At 40.6% G+C, this 16,079-nt stretch overlaps 1 protein-coding gene across 9 annotated transcripts in view; it reads right to left on the bottom strand.

Moving 5' to 3' along the window:
- BLTP1 (bridge-like lipid transfer protein family member 1) overlaps nt 1-16,079 on the bottom strand; it is a 204,638-nt gene that overhangs the window by 96,737 nt on the left and 91,822 nt on the right. For all 9 annotated transcript variants that reach the window (XM_075287049.1, XM_075286973.1, XM_075286984.1 and 6 more), the window contains exons 27-32: nt 15,817-16,072; nt 13,900-14,740; nt 11,468-11,538; nt 10,416-10,589; nt 8,739-8,859; nt 3,771-3,911 (exon numbers count right to left, since the gene is read on the bottom strand). In XM_075287049.1, the coding sequence (XP_075143150.1) occupies nt 3,771-3,911; nt 8,739-8,859; nt 10,416-10,589; nt 11,468-11,538; nt 13,900-14,740; nt 15,817-16,072 (1,604 nt within the window). The remainder of the gene's footprint in view (nt 1-3,770; nt 3,912-8,738; nt 8,860-10,415; nt 10,590-11,467; nt 11,539-13,899; nt 14,741-15,816; nt 16,073-16,079) is intronic.

The raw sequence follows: 16,079 nt of genomic DNA, 5'->3' as shown, positions 1-16,079 counted from the left end.
AAGACAAGATCATTGGGAGACTGCTACACTACAAACATCAAAACAGATTTCCGGCTAAGAAGGAGAGACAAACAGAACCACCAGCTGTAACTGCCTTATTCAGAGAATGGTCTAAGTTATACCTCAATTCAGATGGTATTCTTTATAGGAAGACTAGCCATAACTTACAATTAGTCCTGCCAAAAGTCTACCATAGGACAGTATTCAAAGAACTCCATGAGCAAATGGGACACTTAGGAGTAGAAAGAACTGTCAATCTTGTTAGAGAACGCTTTTTCTGGCCATATATGCAGAAGGATATTGAGCATTATGTCACCAGAGAATGCAAGTGTCTAAAAGACAAACGTCCCAATAAACCAACCAGAGCACCATTGAACAACATTGTCTCCACCTATCCTTTTGAAATGGTATCGATTGATTTTCTGCATCTGGAAAAATGCAAAGGAGGATATGAGTACATCCTTGTTGTAATGGATCATTTTACAAGGTTTGCACAGGCATATGCTACCACAAACAAGTCTGGTAAGACTGCAGCAGACAAGATATTTAATGATTTTGCTCTAAAGTTTGGCTTTCCAACAAAATTACACCATGATCTGGGAAGAGAATTTGAAAATCAGTTATTTGCAAGACTTGGGAAATACTGCAGAATTCAGAATTCTCATACAACTCCATATCACCCAGAGGGTAATGGACAGGTTGAACGTTTTAATCGTACGTTGTTGTCAATGTTGAGAACTCTTACAGAGGAAGAAAAGCAAGACTGGAAGAATTCTTTGTCAAAAGTTGTCCACGCTTACAATTGTACTAGAAGTGAAGCAACAGGGTATTCACCTTTCTACCTATTGTATGGTCGATCACCAAGACTTCCAATTGACATAATGTTTGACACTCCAGTATCAGAGAAATACAAAACTTACGCGGATTATGTTACAGTCTGGAAAAAGAGAATGGCAGAAGCTTATAAAATAGCTTCAGAAACAGCAAAGAAGTCAGCATGTAAAAGCAAGGAATACTATGATCAAAAAAGTCATGGTGCTGAACTTACTCCAGGAAGTCGAGTTCTAGTGAAGAACTTACATGAGAAAGGAGGACCAGGAAAACTTCGCTCCTATTGGGAAGATAAGATTTATGTTGTCGTGAGAAGAAAACACGAAAACAGTCCAGTGTATGAGGTAAAACCAGAGTCAGGTGGCAACAGATCAAGGATTTTGCACCGTAATCTGTTATTATCTTGTGACTATCTTCCAGATGTACAGCAGACTGCTGAATTGTTAGGCCAAGAGAGATCCTCCAAAGCAAAGCGACCAAAACCAACATCACATGTAGGATATGAAACTGATAGTGTTGATGAAGAAGATGAAATGTGTTCATTAAGTTCACCTACAACAGATAACTATACAGCACAAGGCAGTAAACTTAATCCTGACGCAGCAGAATTTGAACCACAAAATTCATCAGAGATCTTGGCATCACCTGAAGGTCTACTGTCAGAGTCAGAAAAGTCATCAGAGGAATCTGCAACAACTCCAGAGGAAGAAGTATGGATGGAGAAATCTGAATCAACAGACCCAGAAACAGATGAAGAAACAGAAACTTCAGGACAACAGACTTTGAAAAGATCTTCTGTTGCGAGAGAAAGGCGAAGGCCGGTTACACTTACTTATGATACCATGGGAGAACCAAGTAGGGTACCAAGAAGTTTTCATGCTAAACAGGTAGTGAAAACCATTGGCCAAGAGAAACAACCTGAATGGTACCTACCACCAGCATATTTTCTGGAGAACTGTGAGCAGATATAAAGACTATTTACCTTCAAAGCAATTGCACTGTTACGTTTACAATTAGTTTGTTTATTTGGAAATGTTTCTAGTTGTTTAGCGATAGAAACTGTGAGGTTACATGGTCATGTGGTCGTATTTAATGCAAAAATTAGACCTGACCAATCTCCACCTCATAAAATGAGGTTCAGATATTGTAGTAGCATTGTTATGCATGGTGGTCCAATACTACTTAGAACCAGTGCTAACATTGGCTCTTCTAGGTCTCTTAGCTAGCAACGGACCTAGAAGTAACTTGTGACATTTTATAGGAACATATGTCACAATGAGGCATTGACCTCTATTGGAGATATCACCACCAATTGATTGTTCTCAATTACTAAAGTACCTTAAGACAATCCACATAATTGCGGAAATGCGGAATGTCGAGGACGACATTAATTTAGTGGGGAAGAATGTGAGATATATACAGAAAGATCCACCACACAAAAATTTGGATATTACCTAGTGTCAGACTAGCAGTTTACAGGTCCTGTAATCTGACACTAGAGTGGGACCATGTATCTCAGAGGTGTGTTTCTGGTGGGACACTTATTGTAGTTCACCTCAGATAACCGCAAGAAGAAGGGAGGTCCTGCTCTCCATATTGATGCATGTCCCTTATGATTACAGGTACAGTGATTAATTGCTGCAGCCATGTTGTTGTTATATTCTCATATTGTATTGTTCAGTATATGTTGATACAGTCACTGATGTTAGGAATGACTGAGAACTTGATGCTAATGTATAACTACTAGATAGTATGTAAGGACACTTATTGTAGTGCACCTGAGATAGCAAGGAGAAGGGAGGTCCTGCTCTCCATATTGATGCATGTCCCTTATGATTACAGATAAGGTGAATAAAGAATATAAACCCCCCCAACCACACCAGTGTTAGTTCATTAGGTGTGCAACAATTATAAAAGGGTGCACTAAAGAGAGCATTATATTGAGTGGGGACTACAGCAGACAACATTATAGAGGGTGGGGACCAATTAAGAGAACATAACAAAAAGGTGAGGGGGTTACTGTGGATGGCATTATAAAGAGTAGGGGTCACTAGGGAGGGCACTGGGGAAAGCATCATATATACTTGTGGAGGGAGACCATTATACTATGTGGGCGGTCACGGGTGAGAATGATATGGTTTGGTGACTAAAATTTGGATTGGATCTAAATTTTTTCAGTTCATAGTTCAAATGTAAAAATTATTTTCTAGTTGTATTATCTTGTACGGACTTGTTTTATTGCTGCCAGGAGGGCTGGCTGTGGGTAAAGGACTGCAGCAGCTATGATTCTACTTCTGACTCACAAACATGACTTGTATTTACAATGGCCTACCTCCATTACAATTTGTAAGGTAGTGTTGCAATTACTGACTGTTGTCACATAATTACTACTTGCAGATCGCTCTGCTCTTCTCCTACTCAATGGACACTGCAGTATTTGCTAACCAGTATAAGATACATGATCTCTTCTGAGACAGGATGAAGAGTCAGGGATCAGTGGAGATGTTAGACAGGCACTGTGTAACATCCCAAAAATAAGGGAGAGCGATAATCCCATCGTTCAGTGTATGGGACGGGAGGAGAAACATCAGAAGCATGGTGATTTGTGGCTGTAAGAATGGTTCATAGACACTTCTCAGCTGCAGACATTACATTATTCAGTGGCTAGTCTTACATCATGCGAACCATTTGCACATAACTGTTACAATCAGAAACTTCTTATAAGATGGCTGCACACAGATTTAACAAATTATCATCTTGCCATTCTCTTAAAAAAGCATTTCAGTAAGCTGATCTTCTTGATGCCCTCAACAACCTACAGCAAGTGATGGGTCGCAGTCAAATAATGAGTTTTACCACATAATAAAGATGGATAGTTCACAACATTTATTTTTGGAGGCATTAAAAACTCTTGGGTATAGACATAACACAAGCTATACCTTGGGGATTGAGACATTGGCTTGCAGCCCCTTGATTTTCACATTATCTTGGCTTAGTCCACCTTTAGTCTGTGTTTGATTTGTGCTTCCTTTAACATGACTCTCAGGTTTGGATAATTTATTATCTTGCTTTGACGGTAGCTAGAAAAGAAGAATATAAATCAAATTCACAGACATTATCTTCTCATAATGTATCAAGGTTAATAAATATTTCAACTCCATATGTATCATCTCTAAACAGTACTATGGAAATACTATCAGTTGGCAACAAGATAGCAATATATTCCCTATTTTATGAAGCCTGCAATAACCCTTTTGAGATCTACACAAATTATACATTACTCTAACACACATACTATAGCTCCATTCTTCAAGAAAGCCTGTTAGGAAATCTACAGATTTCACTTGTGATAAAACACTTTCAGTAAATACCTACAGACCACACTTGAATGAGAACTACATTTACAGGTTACTCTGAACTTGACACAGACACTTTTCTTGTGCATAGACACAACAATCCAAATTGTACATCACAGGCTTCACTCTCAATATCATACCAGCTGCCAAAAATGGCGCTTCCTAATATCAAGTATCTGCCTGAAGCGTAACTAGACTTTCGGACAACTTTTAATTTTCTAACTGTATTTGTGTCATTAATACATTGGGTAATATATAGAGATGAGCGAACACTAAAATGTTCGAGGTTCGAAATTCTAATCGAACAGCCGCTCACTGTTCGTGTGTTCGAATGGGTTTTGAACCCCATTATAGTCTATGGGGAACATATACTCGTTAAGGGGGAACCCAAATCCGTGTCTGGAGGGTCACCAAGTCCACTATGACACCCCAGGAAATGATGCCAACACCTCTGGAATGACACTGGGACAGCAGGGGAAGCATGTCTGGGGGCATCTAACACACCAAAGACCCTCTATTACCCCAACATCACAGCCTAACAACTACACACTTTCCACATTCAAAAAAACCTCTATCAAAGTGGGAAAATACCTGGAAACCTTCTTTACTCCCCAAATGGATGGACACAAACCCCAATTTAAGCTCAACAAACAGTAACAACCACCCCTTTAAATCACGTTCCCCATGACAACCACGGATGGAATAGACAATGGGAAATCCAAAAGCCCTCACCCTTAACCCCTTAAGGACCAGGCCATTTTTTGGTTTCGCATTTTCGTTTTTCCCTCCTCACATTTCAAGAGCCATAACTTTTTCATTTTTCAGTTCACAGAGTCACATGATGGCTTATTGTTTGCGGGACAAATTGTACTTTGTATTGGCACCATTCAATATGCTGTGCAATGTACTGGGAAGCTGGAAAAAAATTCAGAATGAGGTGCAATTGGAGAAAAAATGCATTTGCGCCATTTTCTTATGGGTTTAATTTTTACAGCGTTCACTGTTTGGTACAAATGACATGTTACCTGTGTTCTACGTGTCAGTACGAACGCGGTGATACCAAATTTATATAGTATTTGAAATGTTTTGATACTTTTAAAAAAATGATAAACTTTGCAAAATAGAAAAAAAATTTTGTGTCATCATGTTCTAACACCTGTAACTTTTTCATATTTCCATGTATGGAGCTGGTTGTGGTGTCTTTTTATGCGGGACAAGATGACGTTTCTATTGATACCATTTGGGGAAAAATCTGATGGTTTGATCACTTTTTATTCAATTTTTTATAGGAGGCAAAGTGTTGAAAAAAACGCTTTTTGGCTGTTTTTATTTTTTTTGCCGCTACGCCGTTCGCAGTACGGGATAAATGTTTTAATATTCTAATAGTTCGGGCATTTTGGAGCGCGGGGATACCTAATATGTTTATGTTTAATGTTCTTTAATTACTTTTATAGCTAATCTAGGGAAAGGGGGGTGATTTGAACTTTTATATTTTTTTTATTTTTTTAATACTTTTAAAAACTTTTTTTTTTCTTCTGTTACATTTATGATCAGACCCCTTAGGTACCTTGAAACCTAGGGGGTCTGATCGCTCATACTATTCACTGCAATACTACAGTATTGCAGTGAATAGGAAAATCCCAGCACTTATATTAGACGATGCCTCTGGCATCGTCTAATAGATCTTGTGCAGAGACAAGCCTGGAAGCCTTCAATAGGCTTCCGGCTGTCATAGCAACCGATCACCGCCCTCATGTGACGTTCAGGAGGGCGGCGATCGGGGAAACATGGCGGCGCCCATGCCGCCTGCGCTGTTTACACGCTGCGGTCGCGTTTGACCGCAGTGTGTAAAGGGTTAACAGCAGCGATCGGCTCGGGCACCGACCGCTGCTGTTATTGGCAGGTCCTGGCTGTATTATACAGCCGGCATCTGCCGTGTATGGAGCGAGCTCAGCGTGTGAGCTCGCTCCATACATCCCCATGCGACCCATGACGTACAGTTACGTCAAGGGTCGCTAAGGGGTTAACTGTCATTTTGAGTGTGTGTGTGTGTGTGTGTGATGTGGTAAGACCTTCCAAAATTCACTTTTCTAGCCCTTAACATGAGCCCTTCCAAACAAAGTTACAGGACCTTAAGCTGAGCTACCAGCAGAGATTGAGGCCCTTGGCATGAGTAGAGCCTAGCACCAGCAGTGTTTTTGGCACTTAGGGTGAGTTGAGCCTTGTACCAGCGTGTGTCCCTTAACATCAGGCGCTTTGCACAAAAGTTCCAAATTAACTAGGCTGAATGGTACAAAGATTAGTAGGCCCGAGAACCAGGAACAGGTCTTGCAATGGCTGTCGGATAACGCTTAAAGCACATTGTCCACCAGCCAGTCAGCCTCTACCTCCTCTTACCCAACAGTCTTGTCCTCCTTCCACCCAAAATTCCCAATCTTCCCAGAACAATAACCCCAACTGTCCCTGCTCCCCAGAGCTGTTCTCCCTTCCTTTGACTGTACCGCAACCTGCCCCTCCATTTCGCGATTCCACGGACCTAACAGACGAGTATCTGTGTCCAGATGCTCAAACACTAGAGTCTCCTCCATCTCCGGTCGATTTGGTGGCGGATGACCAGCAACCCACCCTCATCGACGACGATGAGACGCAGTTGCTGTCAGGGCAGCCAGCTGACATGTGCATTGTGCAGGAGGAGGAGGCGAGACAGGAGTTGGAAGAGGAGGTGGTGGACGACGAGGACACCGACCCCACCTGGACAAGGCGGATATCAAGCTGGGAAAGTAGTGTGGATGTTGAGGCAGGTGCAGCACCAAAAAGGGTAGCTAGAGGCAGAGACATGTCCAGAGGCAGAGGTCAGCTGCTTTGCCGAAGCCAGGCCAGACCCGGAATGTCCGAAGATGTTCCCTTTTGTACCCAGCCCAGAAAAACTCCCCCATTGAGGGCACGTTTCTCAAAGGTGTAGAGTTTTTTCAAGGAATGCGCCAAGGACAGATATAGTGTCGTCTACACAATTTGCCTCTCGAAATCGAAATGTAACCCCAATATATTCTTTGAATTCCCAGTCAGACAATGGCACTATATGGCAGTAGCAAAAATAGTGGGTGTATATAGCCCCAATTCTATTAGTAGGGGACTTGCTGGGTATTTCTGGGGTGAAGGTGGGGGGGCACACCGTTGGAACGGGGATCGGGTGTATATATGGAGTATACGGGAATACACTGTCAGTGTATTCCATTCAGGATCCTGGGAAAGCTGGGTTGCGGCGATTGATCCCGTCAGTGCCACGTTACACTGACAAGCTTCTCCCTGGAATTGAAGTTATATGTAACCCCAATATATTCTTTGAATTCCCAGTCAGACAATGGCACTATATGGCAGTAGCAAAAATAGTGGGTGTATATAGCCCCAATTCTATTGCTAGGGGACTTGCAGTGTATTTCTGGGGTGAAGGTGGGGGGGCACACCGTTGGAACGGGAATGGGGGGTGTATATATAGGGTATACGGGAATACACTGTCAGTGTATTCCATTCAGGATCCGGGGAAAGCTGGGTTGCGGCGATTGAGCCCGTCAGTGCCACGTTACACTGACAAGCTTCTCCCTGGAATTTAGCTCTTACAAGAGCTGTTGGTTGTCTTCTCCTTCCTATCCTAGCCTGTCCCTGCCTACCCAGAATCTAAGCCCTAGCTATCTAGACGGAAACCTCCGTCCCCGGTGAATTGCAAGCTCAGAATGACGCGAACCTGGGCGGCGCTGTTCTTTTAAATTAGAGGTCACATGTTTTCGGCAGCCAATGGGTTTTTCCTACTTTTTTCAACGTCACCGGTGTCGTAGTTCCTGTCCCACCTATCCTGCGCTGTTATTGGAGCAAAAAAGGCGCCAGGGAAGGTGGGAGGGGAATCGAGTAATGGCGCACTTTACCACGCGGTGTTCGATTCGATTCGAACATGCCGAACAGCCTAATATCCGATCGAACATGAGTTCGATAGAACACTGTTCGCTCATCTCTAGTAATATACTTTATTAACATATTTTGGATCCTTTCTGTGAAATCCTGAACGTCAAACACTTATATCTTAGACATTATAAAATGTCCAAACTTCCTATAGGTGTCATATGAAAAAGGACACTAACAATGTCATATACTGTATAATGACAATAAGGTTGCAGTGCTATCTAAATTATTTACAGAGATATCACTGGTTGAAAACACAGTCGGGATTGGGATTTTTACCTTCGTGTCATGTCAAAGAATGAAAGATGGTAGGTTTAAAATGTCCAAATGTTTGAACTAACCCATCCCCCCAGCCTCTTTTACACTACATGTTACACAGACCCGTACTCCGAAACAGATCTCAGTACAGAAACAAGGGAAACAGTTAAAAAAAAATGCAGGATTTCACAGAAAGGTGCCAAAATGTGTCCAAAATTGGTCTGTAAGTTTAGGTAAGTTTTCAATGATCTAATGTAAGTAATCAAGTGGTTTACAAAGCACAACAATCACCACACGTTACATTGTTGACAAACACATAAAACAATATCGAAACCTTACATTTTCTGAGAAGGTGGTCTTACTGTTTTGCACGGCTTCTTTTAGCACTTTTGTATGTAGATCATCAACAATCGCAGCTGGATGTCTGGTGCTGGTGAAATGTACCATAGCCTCTATGTACCTAAAAAACAGCACAAATGCCAGATAACATATACGATTTTTAGTGGGGCAATTCCATTTAGCAAACATCAATGCAATGAAAAGAACATTATGTTGAGGGAAACATTATGAACAAATGTAGGTCTTAAAGAGGACCTGTTACCAGGTCTCATAAGCCCATTGACTTATCAGACAGGCGCAGTCATCCTGAAAATTTTGGTGTTTCGTTTATCTCCATCCATTTTCCTGTTCCAAAGATCAGGGTCTAGTCAAGTGGTTGGTAACATTTTGGTTTCTTCTGGTGAGGTTCCTCTGTGCTGCTTGTCATTCAGTGTTAATGTCCACTCGGCTAATATACCCTAATTTGCATAAAACACTAATGGGGCTTAAATCTTTGGACAGATCTCGACAGATAAAATACCAAAATGCTTAGGGTGCACCATCTATCATTAGACCTGGTGGCAGGTGCTATTTAAAGTTGCCAAACAGATGAAAAAGTTGAACATATTTGACAAATTGCTATTGATCCTGACATCCGCATAAATGAGTGCTCATATACTATCATAACAGGGAGAGTGAAGGTTGCGGCAGGGTACTGGGATAGTGTTTTCATACATATACAAGTAAATTCCTTTGTATTTTTAATTAGCCCTCTCCTACCGGAAAATGTTTTATTTTTTACCTTTTCTGTGTATGTCATTTTTGCATCATGTTTTCTATAAACATAATGCAAAAATGAGGAGAAAGGATCAAAATGCTGAAATTCAACATGTCATATTCTTCTTTTCTCACTAACTACTCTGCATATGATATTCTATCTAGAGTACACAAATATCACAAAGCACTGTGGACCAGAATCGCTCAAATGACTGCTATTAAAGGGGCTCTATCAGCAAAATCATGCTAATAGAGCCCCACATATGCGTGAATAGCCTTTAAAAAGGCTATTCAGGCACCGTAAATGTTATATTAAACTACCCCCCCCCCCCCATTTTAAAATAAAACCCTAAAAAAGAATGTTATCTACTTACAGATCGTGCACGCTGGGCGGGCATTCAGGGTGCGCCGTCTTCTTCATCCACGCCTCTTCTTCCTCCGATGTCCTCCGGTCCCGTCCTCCTCCGGCGCTCACGAGCGGACACTGATATAAAAAAAATGGCCTGGGCGCCTGCGCAGTAGCCGTAGTAGAAGCAGCATGCTACTGCGCATGCGCCCAGGCCATTTTTTTATATCAGTGTCCGCTCGCGAGCGCCGGAGGAGGACGGGACCGGAGGACATCGGAGGAAGAAGAGGAGTGGATGAAGATGAAGACACACCCTGAATGCCCGCCCACAGTGCACGATGCGTAAGTAGATAACATTCTTTTTTAGGGTTTTATTTTAAAACAGACGGGGGGGGGTAGTTTTATATAACATTTAGGGTGCCTGAATAGCCTTTTTAAAGGCTATTCATGCATATGTGGGGCTCTATCAGCATGATTTTGCTGATAGAGCCCCTTTAATATACATTTATTTTTATTAAACTAAATATAATGCAAAATTAAGTAGCAAGCAGTATATACAACAGAAAAACAAGTACCTGTCTAACACTTCTGCTACAAGGGGACTCAAAACAACATCCACTGCCCCTTTGACTTCTACAATGGCTGTTGTCCTTGTGTGAGACACCGGTTGGTCTAGAGCCCATTCTTCAGTTAGTGTTTCGTCATCTGTGGTGTCCATTGCTTTTTTCTCCAAGGGAGTGTAAGGTGTGCTAAAGATTAAAAAAGAAAATTAATCCCTGCACGAGTATGAGCATAATTTATGGTAAACAAACAGCTCAATATAAATGCAACTATACATCGTAATATTTTATGGTCTTGAATGTACAAGCTTTGCATAAAAAATATGCAAGCCATTATGACAATATGTGGATATGTGGAACTGAGCCTGTCAACAGATTTTTCCTTATCAAACTGCAGGCACAGTGCTTTAGGGCTTTAAATACTGTTACCCTTGATATCCTTATCATACATGTAGTCATCATCATGTAGACATGTCTAATCCTAGGCTATTCACATCCCCCTTGCCAGGTAGTACTGATGTCAAGAAGCAAGTGGGATATCAATCAGACATACTGATGGTTTATTAATATGTTACTGGTGTTTAAACATAAAATATTTACAATTGATGAGTTTCACAAATTATGCAAGCTTCCAAGATTTAATAAAAATGAGAACTGTTTAGGCAAGTATTGGTGGCGAGTACACACATATACTTATTAATATAGATATAAATAAATAAATATATACAGAGAGATATATTTACCCACCACCACTATAAGGGATTTGTAATGCACCTAGCTCTGAAGCAGTTCTCATTTTATTAAAATTTGGATGATCGATATCCGAATGGAAGAATATCCTTGACCACGATAGACCGTGGCAGCTACCAGCTAGGACTACCCTTATACTCTATAGGATAATATAGAAGTTGTACCTGCCACAACCCCACCAGGTGAATAGGGCACTGGCAAGGACATTTGTTTATTTGTATTTATTGCTATCTTGCACGATCAATCTGCTCTACCCTTTTCTTTTCCTATGGTTATATGAACTTTACAAGGATACATTGGGAGCTCTTATAACTCACCTAGATGAATTGCCCATGAGTTGCATCCCTCTGTCAAGCAAAGCATTGGCTGAAAGACCTTGTTTTACAACCTTTAAACACATAAAAAAAGGAGTTACAGAATAAATCAAAAATCTATATGACAAATCACATAACTATAGTTGACAAGGCAGATATGCTTTTAGGAAGAGATGTGCATGCTGTGAGAGAATAGAGTTCAGTATGCATTATGATGATAATCAAAAAATGTCACTGAAGAACTGCAGTTCCTTTATGTAAAAAGAAGGGCTCAACCAAGTAATAAACTGTGCAGATGATACAACATAAAATGCTAATACATTTTACATAATATTATATAATTATTGTATGAATAATTAGATGCATTGTTTGTTGCATATATATTCGTATACAAAGTCAATCACTGGCTTTTCCGTGAATTACAGGAGTTTACTGAATCTGACTGCTGTGCTGGGGAGAGAATTCTGGCAGTGGGGGTGGGGAAGACCAGGCAGATATAGGGGTAGATAAGTCAGAGAGGGAATAGACCATAGGGTTGGCGGAGAAATTAGTTGTGGATGGGGGAGGGGGTTAGAATAGTTGATCCATTATATATATTATATCCATTTATTACTACCAAATCTGGTCATAAAACTTAAAAAAAAAACAAAAAACGCACATTTCTGAAAATGAATGTGTGAACTTGGATGGCAAGTTAAAGTGTATGTTCACAAATGTCAGGATTCTAGCAGGCAAATGGGGGAACCTTGAGGCCCTAGTCTCGGAGGAGCACATTGATGTAGTTATTGTGGCTGAGACGTGGCTGGATTCCTCACATGATTGGACTGTTAATATTCAGGGTTTTACACTCTTTCAGAAAGGCAGTACTATAAGGAAGGGAGGTGGATTGTGTATGTATGTAAGAAGTGGCATGAAAGTGAGTGTGAAAGAGGCAAATGTGGGCGACGATTGTGAGAATGTGGGATTCTTGAAGGTGGAATTGCATAAGGATGTGACCACTGATAAAATACTTTTTGACATACTCTTTAGACCCCCCAACATAACAGACTGGTCCTCTGTTGTAAGTCGTGTACCCCATGGTTCAGTGCTGGGTCTGCTGTTATTTATCTTATTTATTAATAATACAGATAGGATTAATAACACTGTATCTATTTCTGTAGATGACACCAAGCTATACAGTACAGGGCAATCTATGGAGAATGCACGTAAGTTACAAGACGACTTGCAATCTACATACATCCTCCATATACTGAGACTGAGTGTTTGGGAACTCACACGGCAAATGAAGTTCAGCAAAAAAAAAAAAAAAGGCTTAGATGCTTCATTTTAGAGAAAATTGCATTGATGCTTATGGAAATGTAGAGAGTAATTATTTACTTCAGTCATGCCATTTCCCATTCCCTAGTGAATATGGAGGAGTCATAGAAAAGATGCATAGTCTTTCCCCCTGACGAAGCCACTGTGTGTGGTGAAACGCGCGTCGGGGCGCGTATTAATGCATAAGATACATACAGGTAATATTCAACTATTCCATATGCTTTTCTCTGTGTCTGCAATACTGAGTGATATGTTGGTTGTCAGTAACAATTGTTAGTCATCTGAGGTCTCTCCATGCATTGATATATATAAAGCATGTTAACTGTTTTCCACTTTAACTCTTGGAGTGCTCCTCTTTCATTTAAAATACTACATTGACTCATTGCAAAGCATATTTTTTCTTACTGAAGCCTATCAGTATGTGTTTTATTGCATTATTGTGGTTGCACCATTAACCTTTGAAATTATGTGAAATATTTATTAATATATTTTTCAATAAATTTATACATTTTTAAAAAAATTTTTTATAATTTTTGTGGTAGTTAGCCTGATTGGCTAATGTGGTTGTATAAAAAAGATGCAGCAGCAGACCGTAACGCTGTGTGATGCCACCTAGTGGTCACAATAATTATAACTAAAGCTTTCCCATATTGGGTTCCTCCTTCTCTCTTGACTCACTGTGTATGGAATATTATTAAATGTACCTTTTACAAAGCTAAAAACCTGAAAATGACCCCCCACCACCACCCCACACACACACACTATATTTTACAGGAAACACTATCACTTAAACTACACCTTAAAAATTCTTACAAGTGACTGGGCCTGATCTAGCAGATCAGCTGTTCTGCAATTTAACCGAGAAAGTAAGCACACACAAATACATATTGCAGGGTAATATCTGTGTCTCAAAGCTGAGAAATATGAGGTCAGATGACAATGAAAAATATTAAACTTCTTGGACATAAGTCAACCATACTAACTCCTTTCTTTGTCTGACCAAAAACAGAACCATGGGGCTCCTATATTCAATTTACTGCTCAGGCCTAATGGAAATTTTTGGAAAAAAAACTGCAAGAAAAATGACTAAAGATTTTTAACACCTGTTTTACACCTACCTTAAAAGTTGGGACACAGAGTTGTTCATAAGACATGGAACTTTCTTCACTAGTGGGTGTATCCAAATCTAAGGGTCGATGCAAAGAAGACTTTGAAGTCCTTTTATTTGTGGGGTGTTTTACAGACCAGTTAAACACCTGAAATTGGCTCAGATAGTTCTGGTAACAAGACATTACAGGCTGCTGAGTGGTTTGTTCATTCTCTGTGGGTTTCTCAGCTTCCATTGGATAAATATGCTCCAAAGGCTCCTCTTCTCCTCCTAAAGCAGAGACAAATGAAGCCTGAGAAGCATGAGTTCGGATTGGCAATGTTCGTGCATCCATCCTGTCTTCTCCTTGGACAGATCCAGTTAAAGGACCTTCTACACTGTGGTAAATTGAACCCCGGCTGTAGTCTATATTTTGAGTCTGTCTTTTCCGCCTTTTTCTCCCAGGATATGTACCTGGGCCTTCATCACTGCTTATAGGTTCAAACTCCTCAGCAGCAGAAAAGTAAGCTTCACTGTCTGCCATGGACATGCTAGAATCCATTGAACGGTATTGATGAAATGAGTTGGAATCTGCTGATGGAGTGTAAGGAAAGGAACCAAAACTTCTCCTCTGTTTTGGCGAATCCAGAACATTTTCATCACTACGTGAAACATCACTGCTAAACTGAACTCCAACAGGTCCAGGAGCTTTGTCCCCATAAAAAGCAGCAGACAAACTCTTTGTGCTGCCAAGTCTAGTTGAACATACAGATGCCTGGCGTTTCAAAGGAGATCGGAGAGGAGAGTGAACTACAGATCTATCCTGAGAGTTTGGAGAAACAGGACTACTTCCAGAAGCTTCAACAGGAACACTGAAACCAAAGAAATAAATACATTACAGCACAGATTTACAAAAGTATTAAGGACTTTTAACCTTTTTGCTACAAAAGCCCATAAATGTTAAAGTCCACTGAAACCCCTTAATCTGAAATATGAAAGCAATACTTTACTGTCTGACACAAAGTTATGGAACACGCACACAATTTGGTAATGGCTGAAAATGTTGCTAGCTATAGACTAGGTTCAGAAACACAATAAATAGTATTAGGGAGCCTTCACACGGAGTTACGCTGCGTTCATTCTGATCGTAAAAACACATTCAGAATGAGCGCGTAAAAAGCAGCTCCCATTGACTTGAATTGGGAGGGGCATACGTGCGCTCCCAATTGAAATCAATGGGAGGCTTTTATCCCTATTGCTTTCAATGTATTACACGCGTATCACATTGAAAGCTATACGGAAAAAAGCCTCCCATTGATTTCAATGGGGAGCGCACATATGCCGGCTCCCATTCAAGTCAATGGGAGCTGCTTTTTACGGGCTCATTCTGAATGTGTTTTTACGATCAGAATGAGCGCAGCGTAACTCCATGTGAAGGCTCCCTTAAGCTAGATTCACACCACATCTGTGCTGCATTGTCATTGCGTGCATTGGTAAAATCTGAATGATTTTCTGGACCATAACACAGCTGCAAATTCCATCCCAACCATGGAGCAAATAACCCAAACTTCTATCATCATAAGTTTCTAAGATGCAGTAAGTTTGGGTGCAGGAGGACCGAGCGTTCAAAAGGATTTCCAAAATCAGACTACTGATGGCCTATGCTAATGATACCAGATTAGTAAAATCCGATTGCCGGCTTCCCGGTCGCTCAGCTGTCTGAATGGACTATGTTGCTTAGCATGTCATATGCTTAGGATTCTACTTAAGACTTAAGGATCTGGGAGAAATACATCCAACTTTATAGCACATTGCTCAGAACTGCTCAAGAAAAGATTTTGCCAACTGTAGGATGAATTAAATAAACACACATTGATTGTATAAACCCCTATAAATGATTCAATACAATAAATTCAAACTATGAATATGACAAAAGAGGAAAAGTCACCTTCCATTGGACTCTTGTGATTTTGCTCTGGGAGGATAGTCGACTTGTCCTAGGCTTTCCTCTGTAACAGAAGACGGACTGTCTTTTTCACCAGCTAACAAGGGAAGAGCTGCACTACAGCTGCTATTTTCTTCTGAAGATGAAGAGCTATGAGAACGTAGTGGGACTTGTAAGCTTAAATGCTGCGCTTTTCTTTCAATCTCTATTACCACGGATCTCGAGTCCCATTCCTTTCTTCTACAGCCGTTAGTCTTAGCTAAAAG

The sequence above is a fragment of the Leptodactylus fuscus genome, chromosome 1 (assembly GCF_031893055.1).
Source record: "Leptodactylus fuscus isolate aLepFus1 chromosome 1, aLepFus1.hap2, whole genome shotgun sequence".
NCBI classification, from domain to species: domain Eukaryota; kingdom Metazoa; phylum Chordata; class Amphibia; order Anura; family Leptodactylidae; genus Leptodactylus; species Leptodactylus fuscus.
Note: the sequence above shows the minus strand (reverse complement) of the source record. Positions and strands in the feature narration are given on the sequence as shown.